At 37.2% G+C, this 27,119-nt stretch overlaps 1 protein-coding gene across 6 annotated transcripts in view; it reads left to right on the forward strand.

Annotated features, from left to right (window-relative positions):
- RAD18 (RAD18 E3 ubiquitin protein ligase) overlaps nt 1–27,119 on the forward strand; it is a 150,855-nt gene that overhangs the window by 59,797 nt on the left and 63,939 nt on the right. For all 6 annotated transcript variants that reach the window (XM_046643122.1, XM_046643205.1, XM_046643282.1 and 3 more), the window contains 3 exons: nt 2,118–2,302; nt 17,313–17,389; nt 18,674–18,734. In XM_046643122.1, coding sequence (XP_046499078.1) covers nt 2,118–2,302; nt 17,313–17,389; nt 18,674–18,734 — 323 coding nt within the window. The remainder of the gene's footprint in view (nt 1–2,117; nt 2,303–17,312; nt 17,390–18,673; nt 18,735–27,119) is intronic.

A 27,119-nucleotide genomic window follows, 5' to 3' on the forward strand; every position in this document is an offset into this window, starting at 1 on the left:
GGTGTCCCATATTTAAAGTAGAGAAGGATGGGCACAGATGTTAGCTCAGGGCCAGCCTTCCTCAGCAAAAAAGAGGAGGCTTGACAGCACAGCTAATCTTCCTCAAAAAAAAAATTCTACTAATTATTAAATTAGTAGAATTACTAAATAGTAATCACTAAATACTGACTGCATGCATTTAAAAGAAAAAAAAAAACCTGTCTCAGGAAGCAAGCTCACAGCATAGCATAACGTGAACTACGTAGCAAACGTAGTGAGGAAACTAGAAAAGCCCGTTTGTTGGGCTCCCCTCTGTGTTCTTCTGTTTCTGTATGGCCTAACAGACACTTGTTTGCCAAATATTTGCTCCTATCTGTGATTGGGAGCACCTATCTGTGACTTGCCTTCCTTCTCTTTGAAGTCTCTGACTCTCTCCACCCCTAGCATCTTCTTTTGTCTTTAGCTAAGGATGGTATTTGAGGTGAGGGCTTTGGCCATTTTGGCGAGTTACTTGGTTTTCCTGGATTTCTCCCATGTATACATGTTGTTAAACTTTTGTTTGTTTTCTCCTGTTAGTCTTTCTTATTCAATTTAATTCTTAGACCAGCCAGAAGAACCCAGAAGGATAGAGGAAAATTTCTTTCTCCCTTACAGTGCTTGCACAAACCCAGAAGGTATAGTCTACTACACACCTAGGCTATATGGTACTAATGGTACTAATCTTATGGGACAATGTCATGCAGTCATGACTATATTGTTAACTATAGTCAACGTGTTGTATGTTCCATCCCCATGACTTGTTTATTTTGTAACTTGAAGTTTGTGCCTTTTGACTCCTTTCACCCATTTTGCCCACAGCCCACCCTCAGCCTCTGGCAATGACCAGTCTGTTCTCTCTATCTGTGAGCTTCATTAAAATCTTGTGTTTTTGGATAAACCTGTTACTTTCAAGTTGCTATTAATTTTTACCCGAACTTTCGATATTCTCATTTAAAAATGATTGCAATTGTAATGACTACCTTGAATACACATTTAGTAAGCACCTAATTGCCGTAGTGTTGAGCCAGTCAATGTGCTCAGGTAACCAGCTTATAATCAGGTTAAATAGATTGAAACTCACTAAGGAGTTCCTGTTTATAAAATTGTCTCAAGTCATTGATACCCTTAGATAGCTTGAATTCTGTTCCATTTTAAGAAATAATGTTTAGTAACTGTTTTTTTGGAGGGAGGAAAAAAAAGCCATTTAATAGGGCTCTGTTACTTAAAATTGTAGCATAGTGCTTATCAGTGTATTAATTACGTAAACAGAGTGAAGAGCCAGTTGGTGGTTTTGCTAATACACTTCTTGTAATGCCTTACATATTTGTTAATTAATTGAAGTTGAAGAGAACAAAATCCTGTTGTATTTTTTGCTGTTGTTTTCAGTTGTGTTCTTTGAAGATAATGCCACAAAACTATGTATCTATCAGCTTTCTGAGTCTTTTTTTCATTGGTAGTAATGAGTTGGGTGAAGCTAACCATCCCAATAGGTCTCCTTTTATTACCTCTAGTGCTTTTGCAAAATGATTGCCTTGGGTTTCAGGAGGCAGTTTTGCCTGTGGATCAGAACTTTTTCTAAAGAAGCTATATATGATATTATTCTCAAATCCATAGCCTAACCGTCAGTAGCATTTGTACTCTCATCATCTAAGATAACTGGTTTTTACAGAGATTTTGCATGAAAATCAATTGGCAAATTTTAGGGAAAGCATGCTTTAGGGAGGTGGAGAATTGAATATGTCTACATAAGTGTGATTCTGAATGAAATTCTCATAGCATTTGGTCCACAAGCCTTTAAAATGAGTCCCAAGTCTGCATCTTTAGGCCTCACTTCTTTCTGAGACCTAAATTTCTCATTTTGGGCTGCCACCTAGCCCCCTCTACCTGATTGTTCCACCAGCACCTCAGATGCATCATGTTGAACACTGCCAACTTTATTTGCAAATTTGATCCTTCTTCCTTTCCACTTTTTTATCTTAGTGGTTCTGTTTTCCCAGTCCCCCTGATGTTGAATCAGAAGGCAATTTACTGTTTTATATGCAAAGCATTTGATAATTCATAGTAATCCTCAGTGGTCTCTTTTTTTTTTCCTTTTTCAGTTCTCTTCACAAAAGGAAGCCATTGCCCAAAACTGTATATAACTTGCTTTCAGATCGTGATTTAAAGAAAAAGCTAAAACAGCATGGATTATCTATTCAAGGAAATAAGCAACAACTCATTAAAAGGCACCAAGAATTTGTACACATGTACAACGCCCAATGTGATGCTTTGCATCCTAAATCAGGTAAAGTAATAAAACAGGGAATTATGCTTGTCCTCTGGATAAAGAGTTTTGTGTAGCTCAGGGATTATAAACCATAAAAAAATTTTTTTAGTAAATACGTTTTTGAGAATAGGTAAGACATGTGAACATATTCCTTCAAAAGGTACCTAGAATATAGTGTGATAAATCAGCCTTTCTCTCAGCCAGTCTCAGTCCTCATTCCCTTCTCAGAGGCAGCCGCTACTGCCAGTTTCTTTTGTATCTTTCCAGAGATAGTGTGGGATGAAGAGTTCATTTAAACACCCTGGGTTGTGATCCCAGTTTTGTAGCTTCATGACTGCGTGACTTGGGCAAGTTACTTATTATCTCTGCACTTCAGTTTTCTCATCCATAAGCTAAGAGTTATACTACTACCTACTTCATGGTGTTTTTGAGAGGAATAAATGAGAAAATGCATGTAAAGTGCCCAAGAAGTACCTTAGCAAGTAGTTGCAATCAATGAATGTGCCATAATAATTATTATTCACAAATATATATCCTTGATCATTATTGTTTTATAAAAATAGTAGTATTATGTATACACTATTTAATGGTTTGTCCTTTTCATTTAACTACACATATGTTGGAGTTGCTTTCAAGTATTAGTGTATATAGAATTGCCTAATGTTTTAAAAATTATAATATACAAACAGAAAAGTACACAAATTATAAGTGTATTATTTGGTGAATTATCACAAAGTAGACTTCACGAAGGGAAAATGCCTTTGTAACCACTATTCAGATCACTACCAGCATCCCAGAAGCCCTGTCCCCCTACCATCTCTACGACCTTCATTCTCACAGATGACTGCCATCTTGATTTCTAACACTATATATGCATTTTGCCTATGTTTGATCTTTATATAAATGGAATAATAAATAGCTTATGTATTCTTTTGAGTCTGGATTTATTTGTATAATGTTATGTTTATAAGATTCGTCTGTGTTCTTGTGTACAGTTGTGATTTTTTCATTTTTGTTGCTATAGAGTGTTCCATTATATAAATATGTCACACTATTTATTCAATGGTTGATGGACATTTGGATTTTTCCACTCTTTGGCTCTTAAGAATAATGCTGCTATGAATAATTTTTTGCATGTCATGTGCACACAGGCACACAATATTTTTTGGATATTTATACCTAGGAGTGGAATTGTTGTGTTATATTTCTGCACATGTTCAGCTTTCAGGGATACAGCCAAAAACTCCATACCAATATACACTCTCATCAGGAGGGCATGAGTATTTTAATTTTCCACATCCTTGACAACATCAGTATTGTTAATTTTCCATTTTGGCCATACTAGTAGATCCATGGTGGTATCTCATTATGGTTTTAATTTGCATTTCCCTAATGATTTATAATGTTCAGCACATTTTTATATGCTTATTGGCCATCTGGATAGCCTCTTTGGTGAAATACCCATTTAAATCTTATGCCCAATTTTTCTATACCGTGGATCTGTTTTCTTTTTATTTATTTGTGGTAGTGCATGATATTTTCTTGATACAAATCTTGCTGAATGTATGCATATTTAATCTCTCATTTCACCCTCTTGATGCCTTCATTTGAGAAGTAGAAGTTCTTGGCTTTAATATAATCCAGTTTGTTGCGTTTTTCCTTTTGGTTAGAGCTTTTTTTATGTCCTTACCTACCGCAAGATCATGAGGCTCTTCTCTTATTTTCTTCTAAAAGCTTTATTGTTTGTGCTTTTACAGTTTATCTGAGATTGATTTTAGTGTATGTTGTGAGGTAGAGGAGTTGTTTTTTTTTTTTCCGTATGGATAGCCAATTGGTGCAGCACCATTTATTGAAAAACATTCTTTCCCCACTGAATTGTTAGTGTATCTTGGCTGAGAATCAGCTAACTGTGTATGTGTGGGTCTGCACATTGTTTTGTTGCATTGGGTCATTTATTTATCTTTGTTCCAATAGCATCCTGTCTTCATTACTTTGAGTAATTTGTGGTAGATCTTGCTATCTGGTCGTGTGGTTCCTCCAGCTTTGTTGTTATTCAGATTGCCTTGGTTTTGGTAGGCCCTTAGTATCTCCGTATAAATTTTAGAATAAGCTTGTAAATTTCTGTTAAGAAACAAAAACCTGCTTGGATTTTGACTGAGATTATGTTGAATCTCTACATCAATTTGGAGAAAGTCGCTATCTGTACAGTTTTTGAGTCTTCCAAACCATGAATTTGTTTTATCCCTTTAGCTGTTTTTCATTTCTGATAGTAATGTTTTACAGTCTTCATCATGAAGGGCTTTCGTACAGACTTATTCATTGGTATTTGATATTTTTGATGCAGTTGTAAGTGGTGTCCTATTCTAAAATGCCAATTTTTAGTTTTTTGTTGCTGGTGTATAAAAATACAATGGACTTTTATATATTGTCCTTGTATCTAGTGACTTGTTATATTCACTTTTTATGTGTGCATTTTTAAATTGAGATGTAATTTACTTAAGATATTCTTTTAAAATGTACAGTTAGATGAGTTTTGACAAATGTATGGTTAGTTGTTTGGCTATCCTTTCAGTCAAAATAGAGTACATTTTCTTTACTCTCAAAAGTTCCTTTGCCCCTTTGCAATAAATTCCTTCCTCCATACCCTAAGGCCCTAGGAAATACTGATCTCTTTTATGTCCCTATAGTTTTACCTGTTGTAAAATGCCAGATAAATGGAGTTATACAAATTGTATGGTATGCGGTCTTTTGTGTTTGGCTTCTTTCACTTAGCACAATGCTTTTTTCTTTTTTTTTAAACTATTTTTTTTCTGCTTTTTCTCCCCAAACCTCCTCAGTACATAGTTGTATATTTTAGTTGTGGGTCCTTCTAGTTGTGGCATGTGGGGTACCGCCTCAGCATGGACTGATGAGCAGTGCCATGTCTGCGCCAAGGATCCAAACCGGCAAAACCCTGGGCAGCTGAAGTGGAGTGCGTGAACTTAACCCCTCGGCCACGGGCTGGCCCCAGCACAATGCTTTTGAGATCTATCCGTGTTGCTGCATTTATCAGGAGTTCATTCGTTTTTATTGCTAAGCAGTGTTCCACTTCATGACTGTACTACAATTTGTATATCTATTCACCTATTAATGGACAACTAAACTCTCCAATTTTTGGCTAGTATAGATAAAGCTGCTATGAACACGGGCTTACAGATCTTTGTATAGCCATATGTTTTCATTCTTGGGTAAATACCCAGGAGTAGAATCGCTGGGTCATGTGGTAAGTGTATGCTTACACATATAAGAAACTGCCAAACTGGTTTTCAAATGGCTGCACCATTTTGCGTTGTATGAGAGATCCACATTCTTTGCATCCTGGTAACACTTAGTAGTTTCAGTCTTCTTAGTTTTAGCCTTTCTGGTGGGTATGTAGTGGCATCTCATTATGGTTTTAATTTGCATTTTGCTGAGACTAATGCTGTTGATCATCTTTTCATGTGCTTATTTGCTCTTTGTATATTTTCTTTGATCAAGGGTCTGTTGAAATAGTTTGTCCATTAGCACGTTTTTATTGACTGTAAGAGTTATTTATGTATTCTAGATACCAGTCATTTGTCAAATATATGTATTGTGAATATTTTATCCTAGGCTGTGGCTTGGCTTGTAATTTTCTTAATAGACTCTTTTGAGGAGCAGAAGTTTTTCATTTTGATGAAGTCCAGTTTACCACTTGTTTCTTTTATGGTTCATGCTTTTTGTGTTCTACCAAGAAATACTTGCCTATTCTGAGATCACAAAGATTTTCTGCTATGTTTTCTTCCAGAAGTTTTATAATTTTAGCTTTTACATTTAAGTGTATGATCCATTTCCAGTTAATTTTTCTATATGGTGTGAGGTGAAGATTAAGGCTCATTTTTAAAGATATTGGATATCTATTTTTTTTCCAGTACCATTTGTTAAAAAGCTATTCTTTCTCCATTGAATTACCTGGCCTCCTTTGTCAAAAATCCATGGACCCACATAGGTCTGTGAATATATCTTGAGTCTGTTCTGTTCCGTTGGTCCATATGTCTGATCTTTTACAATTCCACACCCTTGATTACTGTAGTTTTATTATAAGTCCTGAAGTCAGGTAGTGTAAGTCCTTCAACCTTGTTCTTTGTCAAAATTGTTTTGGCTATTCCACGTCCTTTGCATTTCCAAATAAATGTTGACTCAGTTTATTAATATCTACAAAAAAGCCTTCTGGAATTTTGATTGGGATTACATTAATAGATCAAGTTAGAGAGAATTGATATCTTAATGCTATTGAGTCTTTTAATACCAATAATGTTCTATATTTATTTAGGTCTCTATTAGTTTCTCTCAGCATTGCTTTCTAGTTTTCTATGTACATGTCTTCCACATATTTTGTTAAATGTATCCCTAAGTATTTCATGTTTTTTTGTGCTGTTGTAAGTGGTGTTTTTTATTTCAATTTCTCATTGTTCATTACTGTTTTAAAGAATCATTTTGATATATTGATTTTTGTATATTTACCTTAACTTTTTTAAGTTAGTATTTGTTATGTTTATTTATTTATTTATTTTTTTATTAAGGTTATGAAAGTTAACATCCTTATGAAATTACAGTTGTACATCATTATTAGTCATGTTGTAGGTACACCACTTCACCCCTAGTGCCCTCCCCCCACCCCCCTTTCCCCTGGCAACCACCGATCAGTTCTCTTTGTCCATATGTTAACTACCCCCTATGAGTGGAGTCATACAGAGTTCGTCTTTCTCTGTCTGGCTTATTTCACTCAACATAATACCCTCAAGGTCTATCCATGTTGTTGTGAATGGGACGACTTTGTCCTTTTTTATGGCTGAGTAGTATTCAATTGTGTATATATACCACATCTTCTTTATCCAATCCTCAGTTGCTGGGCACTTAGGTTGGTTGCATGACTTGGCTATTGTGAATAATGCTGCGATGAACATAGGGGTGCGTGGAACTTTTGGAATTGCTGATTTCAGGTTCTTAGGATAGATACCCAGTAGTGGGATGGCTGGGTCATAAGGTATTTCTATTCTTAACTTTTTGAGGAATCTCCATACTGTTTTCCATAGTGGCTGCACCAGTTTGCATTTCCACCAACAGTGTATGAGGGTTCCCTTTTCTCCACAGCCTCTCCAACATTTGTCACTCTTGGTTTTGGATATTTTTGCCATTCTAACAGGTATAAGGTGATATCTTATTGTAGTTTTGATTTGCATTTCCCTGATGATTAGTGATGATGAGCATCTTTTCATGTGTCTATTGGCCATCCGTATATCTTCTTTGGAGAAATGTCTGTTCATGTCCCCTGCCCATTTTGTAATTGGGTTGTTTGATTTTTTATTGTTGAGTTGTGTGAGTTCTTTGTATATTATGGAGATTAACCCTTTGTCGGATAAATAACTTGTGAATACTTTTTCCCAATTAGTGGGCTGTTTTTTTGTTTCAATCCTGTTTTCCCTTGCCTTGAAGAAGCTCTTTAGTCTGATGAAGTCCCATTTGTTTATTCTTTCTATTGTTTCCCTCCTCTGAGGGTTATGGTGTCCGAAAAGATTCTTTTGAAGCTGATGTCAAAGAATGTACTGCCGATATTCTCTTGTAGAAGCCTTATTGTTTCAGGCCTAATCTTTAGGTCTTTGATCCATTTTGAGTTTATTTTAGTAAATGGTGAAAAAGAATGGTTGATTTTCATTCTTTTACATGTGGCTGTCCAGTTTTCCCAGCACCATTTGTTGAAGAGACTTTCTTTCCTCCATTGTAGACCCTCAGCTCCTTTGTCGAAGATTAGCTGTCCATAGATGTGTGGTTTTATTTCTGGGCTTTCAGTTCTGTTCCACTGATCTGTGCACCTGTTTTTGTATCAGTATGACCTTGTTAACTTTTGAAGCTCACTTATTATTTCTAGTTGCTTTTCTATAGATTCCTTAGGAATTTTTATGTACACAATCATGTCAATTTTTTTTCAATCTGTATGCTTTTTATTTCTTTTTCTTACTTTATTGCACTGGTTAGACCCATTACACTCAATGTTGTATGGAAGTATAAACTAACATCCTTTCTTATTTCCAATCTTATGGGTGAAATATTCAGTCTTTCACCATTAAGTATGATAGCTGTAGGTCTTCAGAGATGCCTTTTTGAGGTCGAGGACGTTTCTTTTAATGTAAGTATTTAAAATTACAAATTTTCCTGTAAGCACTTTTTTACCTACATCCACAAATGTTGATATGTTGTATTTTCCTTTTCATTCAGTTAAAATATTTTTCTAGTCTTTTTTGTAGTTTTTTATTTGACCCATGGGTTATTTAGAAGTGTTTCAGTTTCCAAATATTTGGATAGTTCCCAGGTATTGTTTTATTATTTGTTTCTAATTTGATTCCACTTAACCAATTCTGTACACTTACTGAGAACTTGTTTTATAACTCAGCATTAGGCCTGCCTTGGGAATGTCCCATAAACGCTTGAAAATTTTACTTTTTTTGCTTGTTATAATCTATAAAATGTATATAAAGTTGCTTGACAGCATATTCAAGTCTTCTACATCCTTCCTGATACTATATTCACTGATTCTGTCAGTCACTGAGAGGGTTATCGAAATCTCCTGCTATGTGGATTTTCCATTTTCCTTTTTATATGTCTAGTTTTTCTTACATTTTGGCTCAGTCCTTAGGCATCTGTACATTTAGTATTGTTATGTCTTCTTGAGGAGTTAACGTATTTATTATTATGAAATATTTGTCTTTGTCTCTGGTACTGTTCCTTATCTCAAAATCTACTTTATCTCCTATGAATATAGCTACTCTAATTTATCTTATTTCACTCTTTTTTTTAAACATATTGTCTGATTTTTTGTAAGCAGTATGTGGTCTGGATTTGTTTTTTAAATTTAATTTGGTAAGATATATGTCAAATTGTAGAGTTTAAACCATTTTTGTTTCATTATTGCTTGCTTTTAAGTCGACCCTCTTGCTCTTTGTTTTCTGTTTGTCCTGTCCATTCTTTGTTTTTTCTTTGTTTCCTTGCTTTGTTTTGGATTAATTATTTTGTAGTTTTCCATTTTGTCTCCACTTGTGGCGTATACCTCTGTTTAATTTCTTTTAGTGACTAATCTAGAGTTTACCATGTGCATTATCACCTTCTACCTTCAAATAGTATACTACTGCGTGTATAACGTAAGACCTTACGACGTCCATCCTTTCTTTTGTTGTTGTCATAGTTTTCTTCGATATATGTTATAAACCTCATAATACCTTGTTACCATTTTTGCTTTGAACTATCAGTTTTCTTTTAAAGAAAATAAAAAAAAAAAGAAAGTCTCTGCCTACACATTTACCATTTTGAGTATTCTTCATTTCTGTGTTGAGATCCAGGTTTCCATCTGATGTCATTTTCTTTTGGCCTGAAAAACTTTATTTAGTATTTCCTGTAGTGCCGATGTGCTGTTGAGACAGATTGTCTCAGCTTTTATTTTTCTGAAAAAGTCTTAATTTTGCATTCTTTTTAAAAAACTTTATTTGGAAATAACTTTGAACTCCTGGGGAAAATGGAAACACTGTCACAAAGAACATGTACATACCCTTTACACAGATTGACCTATTAGCGTTTTGCCCCATTTGCTGTATGAATTACTGTTTCTCGCTGTGTGTATGAAAGTTTATGTGTATGTTCATCTTTATTCACACATATTCTTTTAAACCATTTTAGAATAAGTTGTATAATCTTGACTCTTTACTGCTAAAGGCTTCATTGTGTTTCCTATAAAAAAGGATATTCTCTTTTATTTTCACAGTACAGTTGTCAGTTTCAGTAAATTCAACTTTGTTACAGTACTTTAATCTATCCTCTCTATTCTAGTTTGAGCAGTGGACCCAATAATGGCCTTTATGGATTTTTTTCCCTTCAGTACATGATTCAGTTTTGGCTCACATATTGCATTTAGTTGTAATATCTTTTCAATCTCTTTCAATCTGGAACAATTTCTCAGCCTTTTTTTGTCTTTTATGACTTTGGCATTTTAAAAGAATACAGTCTTTGTTGTTGCTTTTTTTCCAAAATAGAATGTTTCTCATTTTGGCTTTGTCTGGTGTTTCCTTATAATTGCATTCAGGTTGTGCATTCCTGGCCAGAATACTATATAAGTGATGCTTTGTCCTTCTGAGAATATCACATCCAGAGATATTTGACATTTCTGTGCCCCTCATTTGTGATGGCAGGTTTGATCACCCTGTCAGTTCCTCCATTGTATACTTTCCCCCATGCTACTAATAGTTTCCTGCTCTCTACTAAGAAATCTAGAGAGAGAGACTTTAATACGACGTTAATATCCTATACCTCACTAAAATTTTGCCCCTATATTTAGCATTCTTTGGTAATTTTACCTAAACTAATCTTTTCTGTGATAGTTGCAAAATGGTGGTTTTCTTTTTCTTTTTTTTTTCTTTAAGATTTTGTTTTTCCCTTTTCTCCCCAAAGGCCCCCGGTACATAGTTGTATATTTTTAGTTGTGGATCCTTCTAATTGTGGCATGTGGGATGCCACCTCAGCATGGCTTGATAAGCGGTGCCATGTCCGTGCCCAGGATCCGAACCGGCGAAACCCTGGGCTGCCAGAGAGGAGTGCACGAACTTAACCACTCGGCCACTGGGCTGTCCCAAAATGATGATTTTCTAACTTTAGCAGTCCTTCCATGTTTGCTGATTGACACTTGCCATGATTCTGAAAACGAGCACTCCATTACTGTCTTTTTCCTTTATTCGTCTGTTATCAATATGGATTCACAGATTTATAACTTGTTGCCATGCTTAATTATTTTGATATTTATGTTTTTCCAGATTTGGCCAGTGGGACCCTCTTTATGCTGATTCCTGGTCCTCGTGGTGTGCCTCCATTATTATTATTATTTTTTTTTACCATTTCCTTATTTCCAGCAGAGCAAGATAGTGCAGGCTCACCTTGTTCTCTCTCCCAGCCCTGGAATCAGCCATTTCCCTCTGGAGCTTTGGTTCTTTCTTTGGGGAAATCAAGGTGTGGCTACTAGCTATGCTCATTGCTACCTGGTAGCTTTGCTTCTAGGCTCTTCCAGCAGATGGAGTTCAGGAATATATGCATATATATACATATGCATATGTGGATATGGATATACGTACACACACACGTATGCTATATGTATGTGTACACATACAAATCGTTTACACTTATATATATTAGAAATCATGAGAATATGCCGGTAGCCTATTCTCAATCCAACCCCACAAGGGTCTTCTTTTTCCATATTGTGCATGTTTCTTTTTTCCACAATGAGAATTTTCCTCCCAGTAGCTTTGGCACATTTACTAATTTGTTCAGTTCTGTAGTACTTCTAAGATAGTCTCAGACTTGCTGCATCTATACCACTACAGCACTGCAAAACAGACCTACCTATGAGAAAGCATTTCAGAATCTTTTTAGTTCTCTCTACCCAGCCTTCCTCTCCCCTGCACCTTCACCTGGACTGAGGGTACACAGTCAAATACTGTGTTCATTTGTTCCTTTTTGCCTCCTTTTATTGTGGTTATGTTATTTCTTTGAAACACAGTGGGGCTCATTGGTTTCACTTTGTTTCCAGTTTTTGTTGTTGTTTAGTTCCTCCTCCTCAGTACAAGGAATTAATAACTTGTATAACATTTAAACTACTTTAAAAAAGATGTATTTTTATAATGAACCAATTGCTGTCATAAAAGTATTACATACAGTAGCAGGTTTGTTTTCTTTTGTTTCAAGAGTGTTCCTAATTTGCTGAAGCATTTTTGTGATGGTAGCTTTAAAAGTCTTGTCAGATAATTCCAGCATCTGAGTCATCTCAGTGTTGGCCTCTGTTGATTGCCTTTTCTCGTTCAAGTTGGGATTTTCCTGCTTCTTACTACGACAAGTGTTTTTATTGTATCCTGGACATTTTGAATGTAGTATGAAATTCTAGTTCTTGTTTAAATATTCTACTTTAGCAGGCAGTCACCCTGTTTAGGTTTAGCATGCAGAGCCTGGCCTACTTCTTGGGCTGTGGTTCTAATGACAGTTTAGTTTTCAGAGCCCTTGCAGTGTTATTCTTGTCTGTGTCATTTAATTTCTACGTGGGGGCCACTCTGTACACCTGGTATTCCACATTGTGGTTCAGCTTGCAAACCTTTGACATATTAATTCTAGACAGTTTCACATGTGAGTTGTTCAGGGGTGTGTCCAGGATATCCTGTGCAGGTTTAAAGAATGCTTTTTTCCAGGTTTCTTCTCTTTGAGATCCTTCCTCTAATCACTAGTTAAAGGGTGAGGGTGCCACCTGCCACTGCTGGGTAGAGGTAGAAGTCTAGGCTCCTCACTGGGTCTCCACTGACGCTGCGTTGGCAGTAGAGGAAAGCCTGCCTCAGGCCTCCTGCTCCTGCTGGGTGGGTGTGGGGCTGGAAGTCCACACCCCCTCTTGTTCTCTGGTGATACTGCAGGAGCTGAGAGCAGCAGCAGTGTTTGGCTGGAGTTGGTCAGCTATTGTCAGAAAGGTTTCTGATCTCTGCTTTTCACAGTCCTTTGCTTAGAGAAAATAGATTTTTCTTGGGGCTTTTTTTTTCTGTACGTGTTAGTGGTTCTGAGTTCCAGTCTGGGATATATACAGAAGATAAAAAGAAAATCCAGGGAACTCACCATGGTGGTGGTCCTCAAATTCTGAGGTCCTTAGCCGGTCCTTCTACCTTTCAGAGTTGTCTTCTCATTGTCTGTTGTAGCCAGGGTTTTTAGTCATACTTAGTGGGGAAAAATATGAGAAATGAGAAGAGAAACGAATCTAATCTATCTTGTTGGGAATCAGAAGTTCTTGTTCATCTATTTTTAATTTCTGCTCTAGGTGCAAACACATTTAGGATTGTTGTGTCTTCTTGGTGAATTGACCCCTTTATATAATTTCCCTCTTTATCCCTGATAACATTCATTGTTCTGAAGTCTCTTGTGCCTCTTATTAATATAGCCATTCCAGGTTTCTTTTCATTAATATTTACATGATGCATCTCTTTCCATACTTTATTTTGAACCTGTGTCTTTTATTTAAAATGTCTTTCTGTGTTGAAAGCATTTAGTTTGGTCTTGCTTTTTTATCCCGTCTGTGTTCTCTGTCTCTTATTGGCGCTATTAGACAGTTTACTTTTAATGTTAATTATTGAGACAATTGGTTTTAAACTTGACATCTTGCTAGTTGTTTCCTGTTTGTTTCATCTGATTTTTCTTTTATCCTTTTCTTTACTCTTTTGCATTATATTTTATTATTACATTTTATTTCTACTATTGGCTTGTTGTTTTACTTCTTTTTCAGAGTTTTAGTGGTTGCCATAGTGTTTGTAATAGGCACCTTTAATCAGTCAGGGTCTACGCTGAAATAGTGTGCTGCTTCACTTGTAGTGTGAGAACCTTATGATGGTTTACTCGCAGTCTCTAATTCTTTGTGCCATTGTTGTTATGAATTTTATCACTTTTACATATGCTGTCAACACAATACACTGTTACTGTTTTTCCTTTAAAGAGACAACTGTCTTTTAGAGTAGGTAAAAATAATACAAATCTATTTTATATTTACCTTCATTTTTACTATCTCTAGCACTCTTTATTTCTTCGTAGAGAGGTGGTTTCTGTTTTTATGTTTCTTCTGCTTGAAGAATCCCTTTAACAGTTTCTGTAGTACAGGACTGCTAATGATACATTCTCTCAGTTTTTGTTTGTCTCAGAAAATCTTTTGAAAAGTATTTCCATTGGTATAGAATTCTGGATTGGCAGGGTTTTTTTTCCCCCTAGCACTTGAATTCATCACGTCATTGTCTTCTGGCTTGAATAGTTACTGACGAGAAGCATGACGTGATGCTTGGTTTTTCTTTGTGTAATATGCCTCTTTTCTCTAGCTTCAGAATTTTCTCTGTGTGTCTATGTGTATGTAACTTATTGTATTTTTGTTTTTTTTTTTATATTCTTTGAGCTTCTTGCATTTGTGGTTTGATGTCTTTCATTATATTTGGCAAATTCTGGCCATTAGGTTTCAAATATTTCTTCTCCCTTTTTTCTTCTTCTTCTGGGATTTCTATTAGATCTTTGTTATACCTTTTGATATTGTCCCACAGCTCTTAGATGCTCTGTTCTGGTTTTTTTCCCTTCCTTCTTTTTTTCCTCTCTGTTTCAGTCTAGGCAATACTATCAATCCCATTTCAAGTTCACTGATTCTTTCCTTAGTTGGGTCAAATTATCTCTGTTAATGTGTTTTTTATGTCTAACATTTCTATTTTATTCTTCTTGATGGTTTTATCTCTCTCCTGAAATGCCCCATCTATTCAAGCATGTTGTTCATCTTTTCTACTAGATATTTTAGTGTGTTAATCATAGTTACTTTATTAATTTTTTTTGAGGAAGACAGCCCTGAGCTAACATCTGCTATCAACTCTCTTCTTTTTTGCTGAGGAAGACTGGCCCTGAGCTAACATCTGTGCCCATCGTCCTCTACTTTATATGTGGGATGCCTACCACAGCATGGCTTGCTAAGCAGTATGTAGGTCCGCACCTGGGATCCGAATAGGCAAACCGCAATCCACCAAAGCACAGTGTGTGAACTTAACCACTGTGCCACCAGGCCAGCCCCTACTCATAGTTATTTTAAATTCCATCTCTGACAGTTTTAACATCTGGGTGATATCTGAGTTTGGTTTTGTTATTGTTGTTTGCTTGCTTGCTTGTTTGTGTATCTTGTAAATTTCGGTTGAAAGCCAGACTTTATATGTGAGAACCTTAACACTGAAGTAAATAGTATTTTTGCCTAAAAAATGGATATGTCCTCTTTTGCTAGATCTTTATTGTGTGAGGTTGACTTGACTTTATTGTTGTTGCTGTGATTGTCCTCAGTTTACCACCAGTTTCATATCCCTTATGCTTAGGTTGGTGGCTGGGTTTCCAGAAGTTGTTTTCTTTTTCTATGTCCCTGTATCACTGACACTTAAGTTTCCCTGTAGCCTGTGTCTTTCACAGGGTCTCTCTCCATGCTGCTTCTCCCACAGTGGTCAATTACTCTTACTTGTCACTTGGAGCGTGCTGGCTCTGTGGCAGGGAGCATGGGGCGGTTCTCTCTTATTCTAGGTTAGCCTCAGTGTTAGGCAAGCCCTATGATCCTAGGTCTCAGGATTGGGGCTCTCTCCGTGATCCTGTCCCTCCCCAAGTGGCAGGGGTCCTCTGGTGGTCTGGGCCCAGGGTGCTTTCCTGACTCTCCTGCAGGGTTGGTTTGTTTGTTTCCTTCTCCCCAGCAACAGTGGGTAATTTACCAGTGCTCTTTTGCTGACCTTCTCTCAGTGGCCTAGTGCTTTTGTCTCTTAAGGGTTAAAGATCTTGTGGGGCTTCATGTCTTTACTGCAGTGGGGGCTGTTGTCATTTCCCAGGCCTGGACCTGGAGGGATATTTTTCTAGTTTCCTGCCCTTTCCCTAGTAATTCTTGTGAGTACCCAATAAAGTCTATAGAAAATAGCCTTGGAATAGGTATGACTCCTCTGTGTCTGAGCTTCTCAGGATTTTTATACTTTCATAGTGGTTTACACTTGGCCTTTTGTACTTCATCAAAAGTTTAGCCGAAATCGTCTTACCCAGAGGTAGGATGGTCCCGGTCCTTCTCCTGTGCACTGCCTTCTGTCAACCAGTGCTCACGGCTCCTCTCTCCTCTAAGGCACCTGTCTTTCCTTAGATTTCAGGCTCTGTGACCTTACCTCTGATGGATTCAAGACAAGTTACGGTTTTATAGATTAGCCTTTTCTTGTTAGGGTGTGAGTGACACTGTATCCAGCTCTCTACATCATGAACAGAATCAGAAGTTTTCCTGAAAGATTTAAGCCCCTAAATTGTATCCACTCCTAACATAGTTTCTTTAATAGCTTAGAAGAGTGTGGCAGATGTTCTCTGTGTTGAATAAGACTTGCCTTAATGGAGCAGATAGAATGCAAGTGGTCCCTTTGCTTTGCTGTTATACCATGATTCCCATTACACCGTGAGTTTAAGCTAGCTGTTCATGCGCACAGAGATAGACATTGTTTACCTTGTTTCTACAAGTTTTGTAATATTAAGGAGGCAAAAGGTACTTCTCAGTACTCAAAAAACATAAACTTTAAATTGAAGTAATTGCATTCTTCAGTGATCCTCTTGAGGACTGTGGATTTGTAAAAAACTTTTTAATAGGAATTATTTCAAATTTATATAGAAGTAGAGTGAAGAGTATAGAGTTACCCTATGTATCTTTTATCCAGCTTAAAAAGTTATCAGCCCAGGCCTAATGTTGTGTCGTCTGTCATTTACACCCCTCCCCCCATGGACTATTTTGAAGCAAATTCCAGACATAGTGTCTTTTTGTGTATAAATGTGTGTAAAGGATTGTAGATTTTTATTCTATACCATATGTATTTTAGTTTTAATGTGTTGGCTTTTGGGGCAGAAAGATAGCGTTTGCAAATTCCGTGCTATTTGCGTTCAAAGATATTTATATGTGTGACAGTGTATTCCACCTCTCCTTGATGCATGCGATTGGTAACTACTCCTGCTGACAAAAGTTCTGGAGGCAAGGCCATTTCCTCCTGGTATTTGTAGGCCTTGTCTCTCCTTGAAAAGTAGCCTGTTGTACTACATTTAGTATATTAGAGTTTGAGTGGATATCTCCAAACAATCGAATTCACACTAACAAATTAATTTTCATATTCCCTTGGGACTCCTGTTTATACCTATATACTCAAAGGAAAAAGCAAATTGACTTTACTAAACTCTTCTGATTATATTTTAAGCTGTGTTTGCATGTGTGAAAGTTCAGTGTTTCTTTTTAACCTTTTATGTTGAAATTCCTTTAGACTTACAAAACAATTATAGAGATAAGACAGGGAGTTCATGTATTTCCATCGCCCATCTTTAGTGTTAACAGCTTACGTAACCGTAGTACAGTGAGCAAAACCATGTAATTAACAATGGCTTTATGTCCTTATTTTGACAGCTGCTGAAATAGTTCAAGAAATTGAAAATATGGAGAAGACTAGGATGCGTCTTGAAGCTAGTAAACTCAACGAAAGCGTATGTTGATGGTCTATTTCAGTATCTGGATACAAATGAAGGACAGAAAAGTTGAATACCCTACTGAAATTAAAGCAAGCCAGTATTAAATCTGTTCAATGAGAAATGTACTGGAACACATTTCCATTTAATATATTATGATTTACTTGCAGCTCACTTTTAGCACAAAAATCTCTCATGTTTATTAGTCTTCTAGCGCAAAATGCAATCCAAAGTAGAGTCTGTCAGTGAGTTAGAGTGGAAGAAGCCTGTGTCTCTCAGGTAGCCTTACTGGTCCTGGCTCTGCTGGTTGTGTTCAATAAGCTGTTTAACTTCTGTGGGCCTTTGGCTCTTCATCTGTAAAACTCAGGGTTGAACTCTGTGATCTCTAAGATTCCCTTTTAGCTCTGGCATTCTGCAATTCTATTGGAGAAATTAAGTAATTGTAAGAGTTTATGAGGATTGAGTATCTATTGGGCTTATTGAGGGAATCAGAGACCTAAAATTCTTCACTGTTGCCTTCCTCTAGGTTGATGGTTCAAAACTTGAGGAAAGGATACCAAAGAAGAAAATAGTCATTGTGTCCTTTGACACTGGAGGAAGTGTTTTGGGCTCTTCCAAGTAGACTTTTTTCCCTAGACCATCGATAATGTGTTTGTAAGGAAAGCAATGACCTTAGGGAAGTAAGTTTATAATCAGATAGTAGAAAAAAATGAGATTTTCATTGGTTTTATTATTACTTGTGTGCTAACTATAAGATGGAGACTATGATGAATCATTTAAATAGATTTCTGATCTTTCAAGTCGAAAATTTTAAGAAGTAGAACTAGAAATTTAGTACAGTCTTGTGTTACTGCATTTTCTCTATATAATTACCTGTCTAGCAGCCTTACAGAAATTAGGTTGGAAAAGATAGAAGGCCAACGAGAAGATCTCCCTTATTAATGATCTGCTAAATGCCTTTTCATTCTTGCAGTTTCAAGTGTTACTTGATGTATTAACTAATGTGAAAAATTAAATATTGAAAATAGGAAATTTGATTGTTGTGTTAATACCTCATATTTTCTAATGGAATCAGTGTTGCATTTCCTACTGATGAGAAAAAGGAATGTATAAAATGTGTATTAATTATGATATTCAAGGGAGGTACACAGGAGTTGTTCTTCCTAAGTCTACATAAAACAGAGATGAGGGATAATTTTCTTCTATTTTAAACATCCACATTTGAGATTTTAAAGTTTCTAGTATTAATTTCTGTTTTTGTCTTTTTTGAATTTTTAATTAAGAATTTTTGAATTATTTTAGGTAATGGTTTTTACAAAGGGCCAAACAGAAAAGGAAATTGATGAAATTCACAGTAAATATCGTAAGTTGTGTGACGTTTTCTTTATTTATAAAGAACTTGGGTTGCAGTTTTTCACCTTAAGTAATTTTTAACATAAAACTTTTAATGTTTGATACAAACTTTTCTTGTTAATATTACTCGATACTGAGTTTTAGTTCAGTGTTTACTCAGATAGTGACCTTTTTTTTATAACTCTGTGCATGCTTTTTGTTTTGTGATAACATTCTACTTTGAGCTCATCACTAAGTGCTTTGCAAATATTAATTAGTTGCTCTCAAAGTATCTCTGAGAAGAAAACAGGGTTAAAATGGAAACATTCCTGACTTTCCATCCTGTCCTCAAGCCGCTCAATGACAATACTTCTGTAAAGAATTTCACTACTTCTATAGCTTGCAAGTTTGTGCCAAAAAACAGTTTTCATTTTATTAGTTATTACCAACATCCCAACTTTATCACTTTCTTTCCCTTAAATGGCCTTTGTCTAGATCTTTCCCAGGGCTAGCACATTACTGTTTTGTCAATTAGGTAACTGTTATTTTTTGGTTGGCTGGTTGGTTTTTAGTTTAAATTTAAATTTAAGTGCCTGGCACATAGTAGATAGATAATACATATTTGTTGAATGAGTATCCCATACATGGTATGTTGTAGTTGTACTGGGAGAATTTTGTTTTTTTTTCCAGTTGTTAAGCTTTGAAGGGCAGGTTCAGCAGTGATCTGTTGGGGGGAGCATGAAGTACACTGGCACTAGCTGTAGGTGTGGTGGCCTGGGCCTTACCAGAGTGGGAGAGGGAGCTTAGAGGATTCACGGACCATAGGCTGAACAGCAAATGTCGGCACTCTGCTACTAGAAAGATAAGCATGGTGTGATCAATTTTTGGGAAGCCAAAGGGATTTTTCTTGAGACAGGAGATAGAAAATATCAAATGATCACTGAATTGGCAAAAATAAGGCCTGTAACAGAGAAGAAACCAGAAAATTTGCATGGAGAAAAAGTGATTTAAACCACTGAAAGGATGACTTTGCACAATTACGCCGCACTAAGAAAAATGGGGATTAGGCACAGGCAAGAACATATGCAGTAACCATTGCCCACTGTTTAAGCATCTTTAAAGAGTTTAACCTTCCTGAATAGGCCGTGTTAAATTAATTCATTTGGCTCCAAAATAAACCTCAATATGTGCTTTTTTCCCCCATATCTTTCAGGCACTTCCTGAAGTTTAAGTGCTTAGCATTATAGTTGAGTAATACATTTTGATTTAGTGTCAAGCTCCAAATATACTATTGATATCTCTTCTTCTTTTAAACATATTTATTAATGTTTTGCATGCATGTAGTTTTTTAAAAAAATCACATATTTCTACAAGGCTTATTATAAAAAACAAAAATTTCCTGCCTCCTCCAGCACCAGCCTCTCTCCATCTCCATTCCCTAGAGGTAACAACTGGCAAGTCTTTTGGTTGTTTTGGCGATTATCTTCATTTTTATAAAAACATTGTTCTTTCTGCTATTTCTTGGGGTGTTTAAGTTTTCCATGTTAATGTTCTATTGACATTTTAATATGAAAAATGAAGATTAGCTCTTTTATGCATCCTGACCCCTACCTATGCCTCCCTCCCATCCTCTGAGGTGGGTGCCTCCCCAACATCTTTCTTTTTTTTGTCCAGCTGAAGATGGTATTTGAGCCAGTGTTCTAAGCCACCTCTGAGCGTTACTCATTTTTCTCTGGATATCTCCCATGTATACATACATGGGGTATACATGTTACTAAACTTCTGTTTGTTCTTCTCTTGTAAATCTGTCTGTTGTTATAGGGGCCTAGCAAAGAACTAAGAAGATTGGAGGGAGAATTAATTTTCCCCTCCCCTACAGTTACATTTCCTTTGAGGAAAACATTCTGTTTTTTCTATAACTAATAATTTTCTTTTATTTGCTTGGCTTTCTATTTGCCTAGTATTAATTTATCTCTAAACTTTCCACCAGAAATGTGAATCACTTTCTAATATGTTTAAACACCTTGATTCTCAACTCATTATTTTCTCAGGAACGTCTTGCCTGAAGGAACCCACCCCCAACCTCTGCTATTGTCCTATTTCAGTCTACTCTGCTTGCTCTTTGGGCCTCCTCTGTGACTGCTGTCCTGAAAGTTCCTGTCACCAACCTTCTGGGGATTCTGCTCCCCTCCTTCCTGTGTCCGTTCAATTAGTTCAGGATGCAGATCTGCCTCTTTTCTTTCTTTGTTTTGGTGGACTACGTTTTCCGGGAACTCCCTAAGGAAAAAAATATATGGGGGAATATTTCTTGAGACCATACATAACTGGAAATGGTACCTTTACTATTGATTGATTATTTGACTGGGTGTCCAATTTCAGTTTGGAAAGATTCTCCCTGCAGATTTTGAAAGAGATTTTTCCATCGTCTTCTGCCTTCCAGCATTGTTGTCAATAACTGTCTTGCTGTTCTCGTTCCTCATCCTTCATATATAACATTTGTCCCTTTCCTGACCTGCCCGTGTTCAGTTCATTCTATTCTGTCGATCTCTGTCTTCTAAATATCTTTTGATTTCCCATATTTTCTTGTTCTTATCTCTGCCTCTATGCTCGTCACGATTGCTTCCTAACTAGTCATCCCCATCTACTCTTGACCCTCCTGATTCACTAATACTCAGAAACCAGACGGTCTTGTAGAACTGGTGAGTCTCCTCATCATACTATTCCTAGCTTGCCGCCCCCTGCCATTATCAAAAACTTTCCAGTACCCTTTAAAATAGTTTATAAAATCCACCATTTCCTGTATCTGGACTTGCCTACCTCTAGCCTCTTCTCTTCCCTTACTCCTTATATTCTGGCCACTCTGGTTATCTTTTACCTCCTTTATCAAGTTCTTTGCTGCTTCAGAGCCTTTGTTACCCTCTCCTCTCTTTGTCTAGAATTGTCTCCTTCTCTTAATTGCATCTGGGGCCCCATCCACTTTCCCAACTCTTAGTCAGCTTCATTGCAATTTCCATGGAAAACCCTCTGTGATCTCCTAGGCAAGGGTAAGGTTTCCATTTTATGTGTACTTAGGTCATCTTGTGCTTTTTCATAGCACTCTTTTATTTGTTTATTCAGTACAAGTTTTTTGAGTATTTAATGTATGCCAGATACTTTCTAGGTGCTGGGGATGCAGGACTGAACATGACAGACAAAAAGCCCACCCTCTTGGAGTTTATATTCTACGAGTACTTTAGAAATTGATAAATGGAAAGGAGTAATAATAAAGCAAAGAATAATAAATTCATTATTTCTTAATAAATAAGAAAGTTTAACTGTTTGATAAGGTGGCCACAATGGTTATTAATAGTTGTGCAATTAATTAATTTCTAATTATTTCTAATTATGTGTGTTAATAGTTTACTAGGGCTGCTGTAACAAAGTACCAGAGACTGAGAGGCTCAAACAATAGACATGTATTGTGTCGCAGCTCTGGAGCCTGGAAGTCCAGAATCAAGCTGTCAGCAGGGTTGCTTCTTCCTGCAGGCTGAGACAGGGGAATCTGTTCCAGGCCTCTCTCCTTGGCTTCTCCCTGTGTTTCTTCTCGTTCTCTTCCCTCTCTGTGTGTCTCTGTGTCCCTTTTATAAACACACCAGTCATACTGGATTAGGGCTCACCCTGATGACCTCATAGCTTGATTACCTCTGTAAAACCCTGTCTGCAAATGAGGTCGCGTTCTGAGGTATGAGGGGGTTAGTACTTCAACATATGAAATTTGGGGAGAGACAGTTCAGCCAATAATGGTGTTTTTTTCCCTCATGAAACTGCAAGTTCTACAATGGAGGAAATCCTTCTCTCTTGTTCACTGCTTTATCTCTAGGGTCTTGCACATAGTTAGGACTCAGTACATTTTTTTTTTTTTTTTTTTTGAGGAAGATTAGCCCTGAGCTAACTACTGCCAATCTTCCTCTTTTTGCTGAGGAAGACTGGCCCTGAGCTAACATCCATGCCCATCTTCCTCTATTTTATACGTGGGATACCTACCACAGCATGGCTTTTGCCAAGCAGTGCCATGTCCGCACCCGGGATCCGAACCAGCGAACCCTGGGCCGCCAAGAAGCGGAACATCTCAACTTAACCACTGTGCCACTGGGCTGGCCCCGGACTCAGTACATTTTTGGCCAAGCGAATGAATAGATGAGGATGGGAGAGGCACCATAGTTTACCAGTCTATCAAGCCTAAAAAAGTAGGCTAAGAGAATTCAGACATTTTTCTACATCTCTCGCTATTCTATTTTACTTTGCTTTTGAGAAGGAGCATATAAGTTGAGATCTGTCCTCCAAGCTGAGGTATCTGCCTTGCTTCCCCTCCCGCCTGTCTTCTCACTTTGCAGACTTTTCTTCTCGTTTATGCTTTGTCACTTTTTAAAAGAAAAGACAGCAAGGCAGAAAAGTCACAGTTGTTGAATATCTGTTCTGCACCAGGAGTTTCACAGATGTTATTTTAGTAATCCTCCCAGCAACTCTGTGAAGTGAGTTTGATCCTGTTTCAGAGAGGAAGAAACTAAGACTCAGAAACGTTAGGTGAATTGCCCATATAGCTAGTAAAAAGCAGAGCTGGAAATTAAACCCCAGTTTACCAGCTGCTCGAGTCTAAGCCCTTTGCACTGTCCAATGCCTTGAATCTGAGTGAATAACTTGTATGTTGGGAACTTCTTTGAGGGGTAAGCTTTACTTTCAGGTTATAGTGCTTAAAAAAAGCTTAATTTTATGAATGGGCTACTTTGTTAGTTTTGTGATGATATATCCTGTTTTTTTAGCAGTCTTTTGGATAGTAAAGGAAAGAAACAGTAAATTCAGGCAATTTGAACTTTTTGTAGAAAGTATATTTGATACAGAGATTGAATCAAATGAGTTTATTGAGTCATCTGTGAATTTCAGATATCAGAAGATTTTGATAAGTCTACTTAATTAAGACTGTGAATTATTTCAGTAAGAGGCAGAATCTTAACCTGATGGAAAGTTATTCTACCTGCCTAACTATGGTGATAGACATATTTTTGGGATCTTCTTGCTCTTTACCTTGGTAAAATATAGTTTTATACTCTGCTAGAAAAAAAGACAGCAGAAAACTCTGGTGAGCATCTTAGTTATCACCTGAAACTTTTCGTGAGAGAACCAGATTAATTTTGTTAAGAAGGGAAGGCATTTTAGCACAGTTAATTTATTCCTTTGTTCTTCTGTTAGGTCATTCGTTAACTCATTCATAATGATCTAATAAATAATCATTAAATATTTATTGAGCTTCTCCTATGTGCCGGCTGTTATTCCAAGTATGGGTATACCACAGTGAACAGGAAACAGATATCTCTTATGGAGCTTACACTCTAGTAGCAGACAGAGAAATAACAAACTAAATCAGCAGGTGATCTTAACACAACTTTAGGGGGCAAAGGCTATAAAGAAAATAAAACAAGGTAGTTTGATAGAAATTATGGGAGCATTAGATAAGGTAGTCAGGAAAAGGCTTCTCATGTGGAGCTGACATTTGAAATGAGTCATGAGTAAAATAAAACAAAAATAAAGAGGCAGCTATTCAAAGAGCTGGAGGAAGAGTATTCTAGGCAGAGAACAGCAAGGGCAGAGCCCGAAAGTAGAAACGAGGGAGGTGAGTGTGGCTAGAGACCTGTGAGCAACAGGGGAGATGGTGTGAGGGAAGGGAAGGCTGAATCAGGTAAGACTGTAAGATTTTATTTTGAATTTTCTTCTTAGTGCAGTGGGAAGTCATTGGAGGGTTTAGAAAGACAAGTAACATGATTTTATATACATCTTAAAAGATCAGGATATCTGTTGGATAGAGAATAAATTGTAAGGCAGCAGGAAATAGTAGGAAAATCAATGTGGAGGATCGTCACTCAAGCAATATTTATTAATTAACAATGACTGCATCCCAGAATATAGGTTTTGGGAATGTCCTCTTAAACAAACAGACTAAGTCTCATTCTAATGGGACTAGTCAGACAATTAACAAATGGGTGAGTTGTGTAGTAGTCAGATAGTGGTAAGTGCTGTAAAGAAATGTGAAGGTGAGGGTGGAGAGTAACGGGGCTGCTGTTGTAGGTTTGGTGGTCAGGGAAGGCCTCTTTGAGAAGGTGATAGGATATGAAAAGAGCCCTGAATGAAGTGAGGCTACTGTAGTAAATTAGGCCAGAGATGTGGCCTAGTCAGGAGTGGTAGCAGTACAGAAGTTGAGGTGGATAATTCAAGGCAAACTTTTGAAGTAGAACCAGTAGTACTTACTGTTGAATTTCGTGTGGGGGATGACTAAAAGAGGAATCAAGGGTGACTCCTGTATTTTTGGTTTAAGCAGCTGGGGAAATGATGGTGCCATTTACTGAAATGGAGACCAGGGCAGGATTGTGGGTGGGGAAGGGGAATCAGAGTTCCTATTTTGTCTATGTCAAGTTTTGGTTTCTAGTGGATATCCAAATGGAAAAGAGAATTAGGCATGAATGAGTCTACCTAACTAAAGAAAAGTGCTGCAAGACACAGAGCCTGGGGCCGCCCTGGGGCAGTCCAGCATGAAGAGCAGCAGTTCTCAGTTCCCCCAGCCTCTTTACACTCTTAACAATTATCATGAACTCCAAAGAGCTTATATTTCTGTGGGTTGTATCTATCGATACGTATCATATTACAAATTAAGACTTAGAGAACTTCTGCTCCTGGCCAACATAGAATAACAGGGACTTAGACACCCTCCCCCTAGAAACACCCACCATAAATGGACAAAACATATGAAGCGGTGGTTTTCAAGACACTAGACATTAGGTGAAAAAGGGCAAGAATATCCGAGAGATGGGGGAAATAGTGAGATGAGCCCTGTAATAGCTTCTAGGCTGCAGTGCAGATGGGGATCCCAGGCAGAGCCTGGTGGGCTCTGAGTTAAGGAGAAAGAACTGAGATACCAAAACAAAGGAGCTAGAGTGTGCAAGACAGAGTGGAGAGGAGAGAGTAGCGGAGAGAGAGCATAGCGATCTGCAGAAAGTTCACCTTGTGTATTCATTCAGCATACAAAGTATCGTCTCTGAGTATAATAGAATTAAATTAGAAATCAGCAACAAACCCCTCTGGAAAATCGCCAAGTATTTGGAAACTAAATAGCACTTCCAAATAACTCACGGGTCAAAGAAAAATTAAAACAAAGACGTTTCAAAAATATTTTAAAAGTAATAATAAATCCATTACATGTTAACATAAATAATATATTTTGATAAAAAATAACTTTCCCAAAACAAAAAAAAATCAAAATATATGGAGATTTCTTCTCCTAGCCCTGATGGAGTAACAGAAACTGTATTTACTTTCCTCTGTTAGTAAACTGGAAAAACAGATGAAATGTATAAAACGATGGTTTTTCAGATATTGGAAAAAAGTAGCACAGGACTGTGATTCCTGAGAGAGAAAAGAAACAAGATGGTGAGTTCTACAGTTCCAGCAGCTTACTGCTTGTCGGCAGTTTTAAGGCACAAGATGAGGAAACCCCAAAATCACTGAGTAGGTAAAACAGAAATCAAAGTCGTGGGAGGCCAAGGTATCTAGAATTTGTGGGGCAGCTTACCAGAAAGGAGGAAACCCGGAGAGAAAGAGCTCTAAAGATCTGCAAAAAGATCAGGTTAACCTTTGGCAGTCTAGTAATCTGCACATGAATGAGAGAAAATTGCCTGAGACTGGAGAAAGAGCCACTTGAAAGGATTAGCTGCAGAACAATTTCTGGAACTCACACAGGGCAGGGAACAGCTTGAATTCACCACCAGCCATAATAGATAAAACCTCGTACCATATGGAGCATCAGTTAGGCAGAATCCTCAGAAAGGTATTAACTGCTTTCAGAGCTGGGCTAAGTTACGTTAGGGCCAGAAAATAAACATTTAGGCTTTGCAGGCTACATATGTTCTCTGTCAGATATTCTTGTTTGTTTGTTTACAATCCTTTATAAAAATCTAAGAACCATTCTTAGCTAGAGGGCCATACAAAAATAGGTTGGATTTGGCCCTTCGGTGTGTGCTGATCCCTCCTCTAGACTAATAGCTGCTCTAATTTTCCCTAATAGAAAGGTTTTTTTCAAATAGACTTCATTGTTTAGAGCAGTTTTAGGTTCATAGCAAAATTGAGTGGAAAACACTGAGAATTGCTATATTTGCCCTGGCCCCACACATGCACAGTCTCTCCCATTGTCACCATCCCCTGCCAGAGTGGACCGTTTGTTAGAATCCATGAACCTCCATTGACACGTCATTATCACAGTCTAGTTCACTTTAGGGTTCACTCTTGGTGTTACATTTTCTGTGGGCTTTGACAAATATATAATGACATATATCTATCATTATCGTTTCGTGCAGAAGAGTCTCACCACCCTAAAACCCTCTACCTGTTCACC

This window comes from Equus quagga, chromosome 1, assembly GCF_021613505.1.
Source record: "Equus quagga isolate Etosha38 chromosome 1, UCLA_HA_Equagga_1.0, whole genome shotgun sequence".
NCBI classification, from domain to species: Eukaryota; Metazoa; Chordata; class Mammalia; order Perissodactyla; family Equidae; genus Equus; species Equus quagga.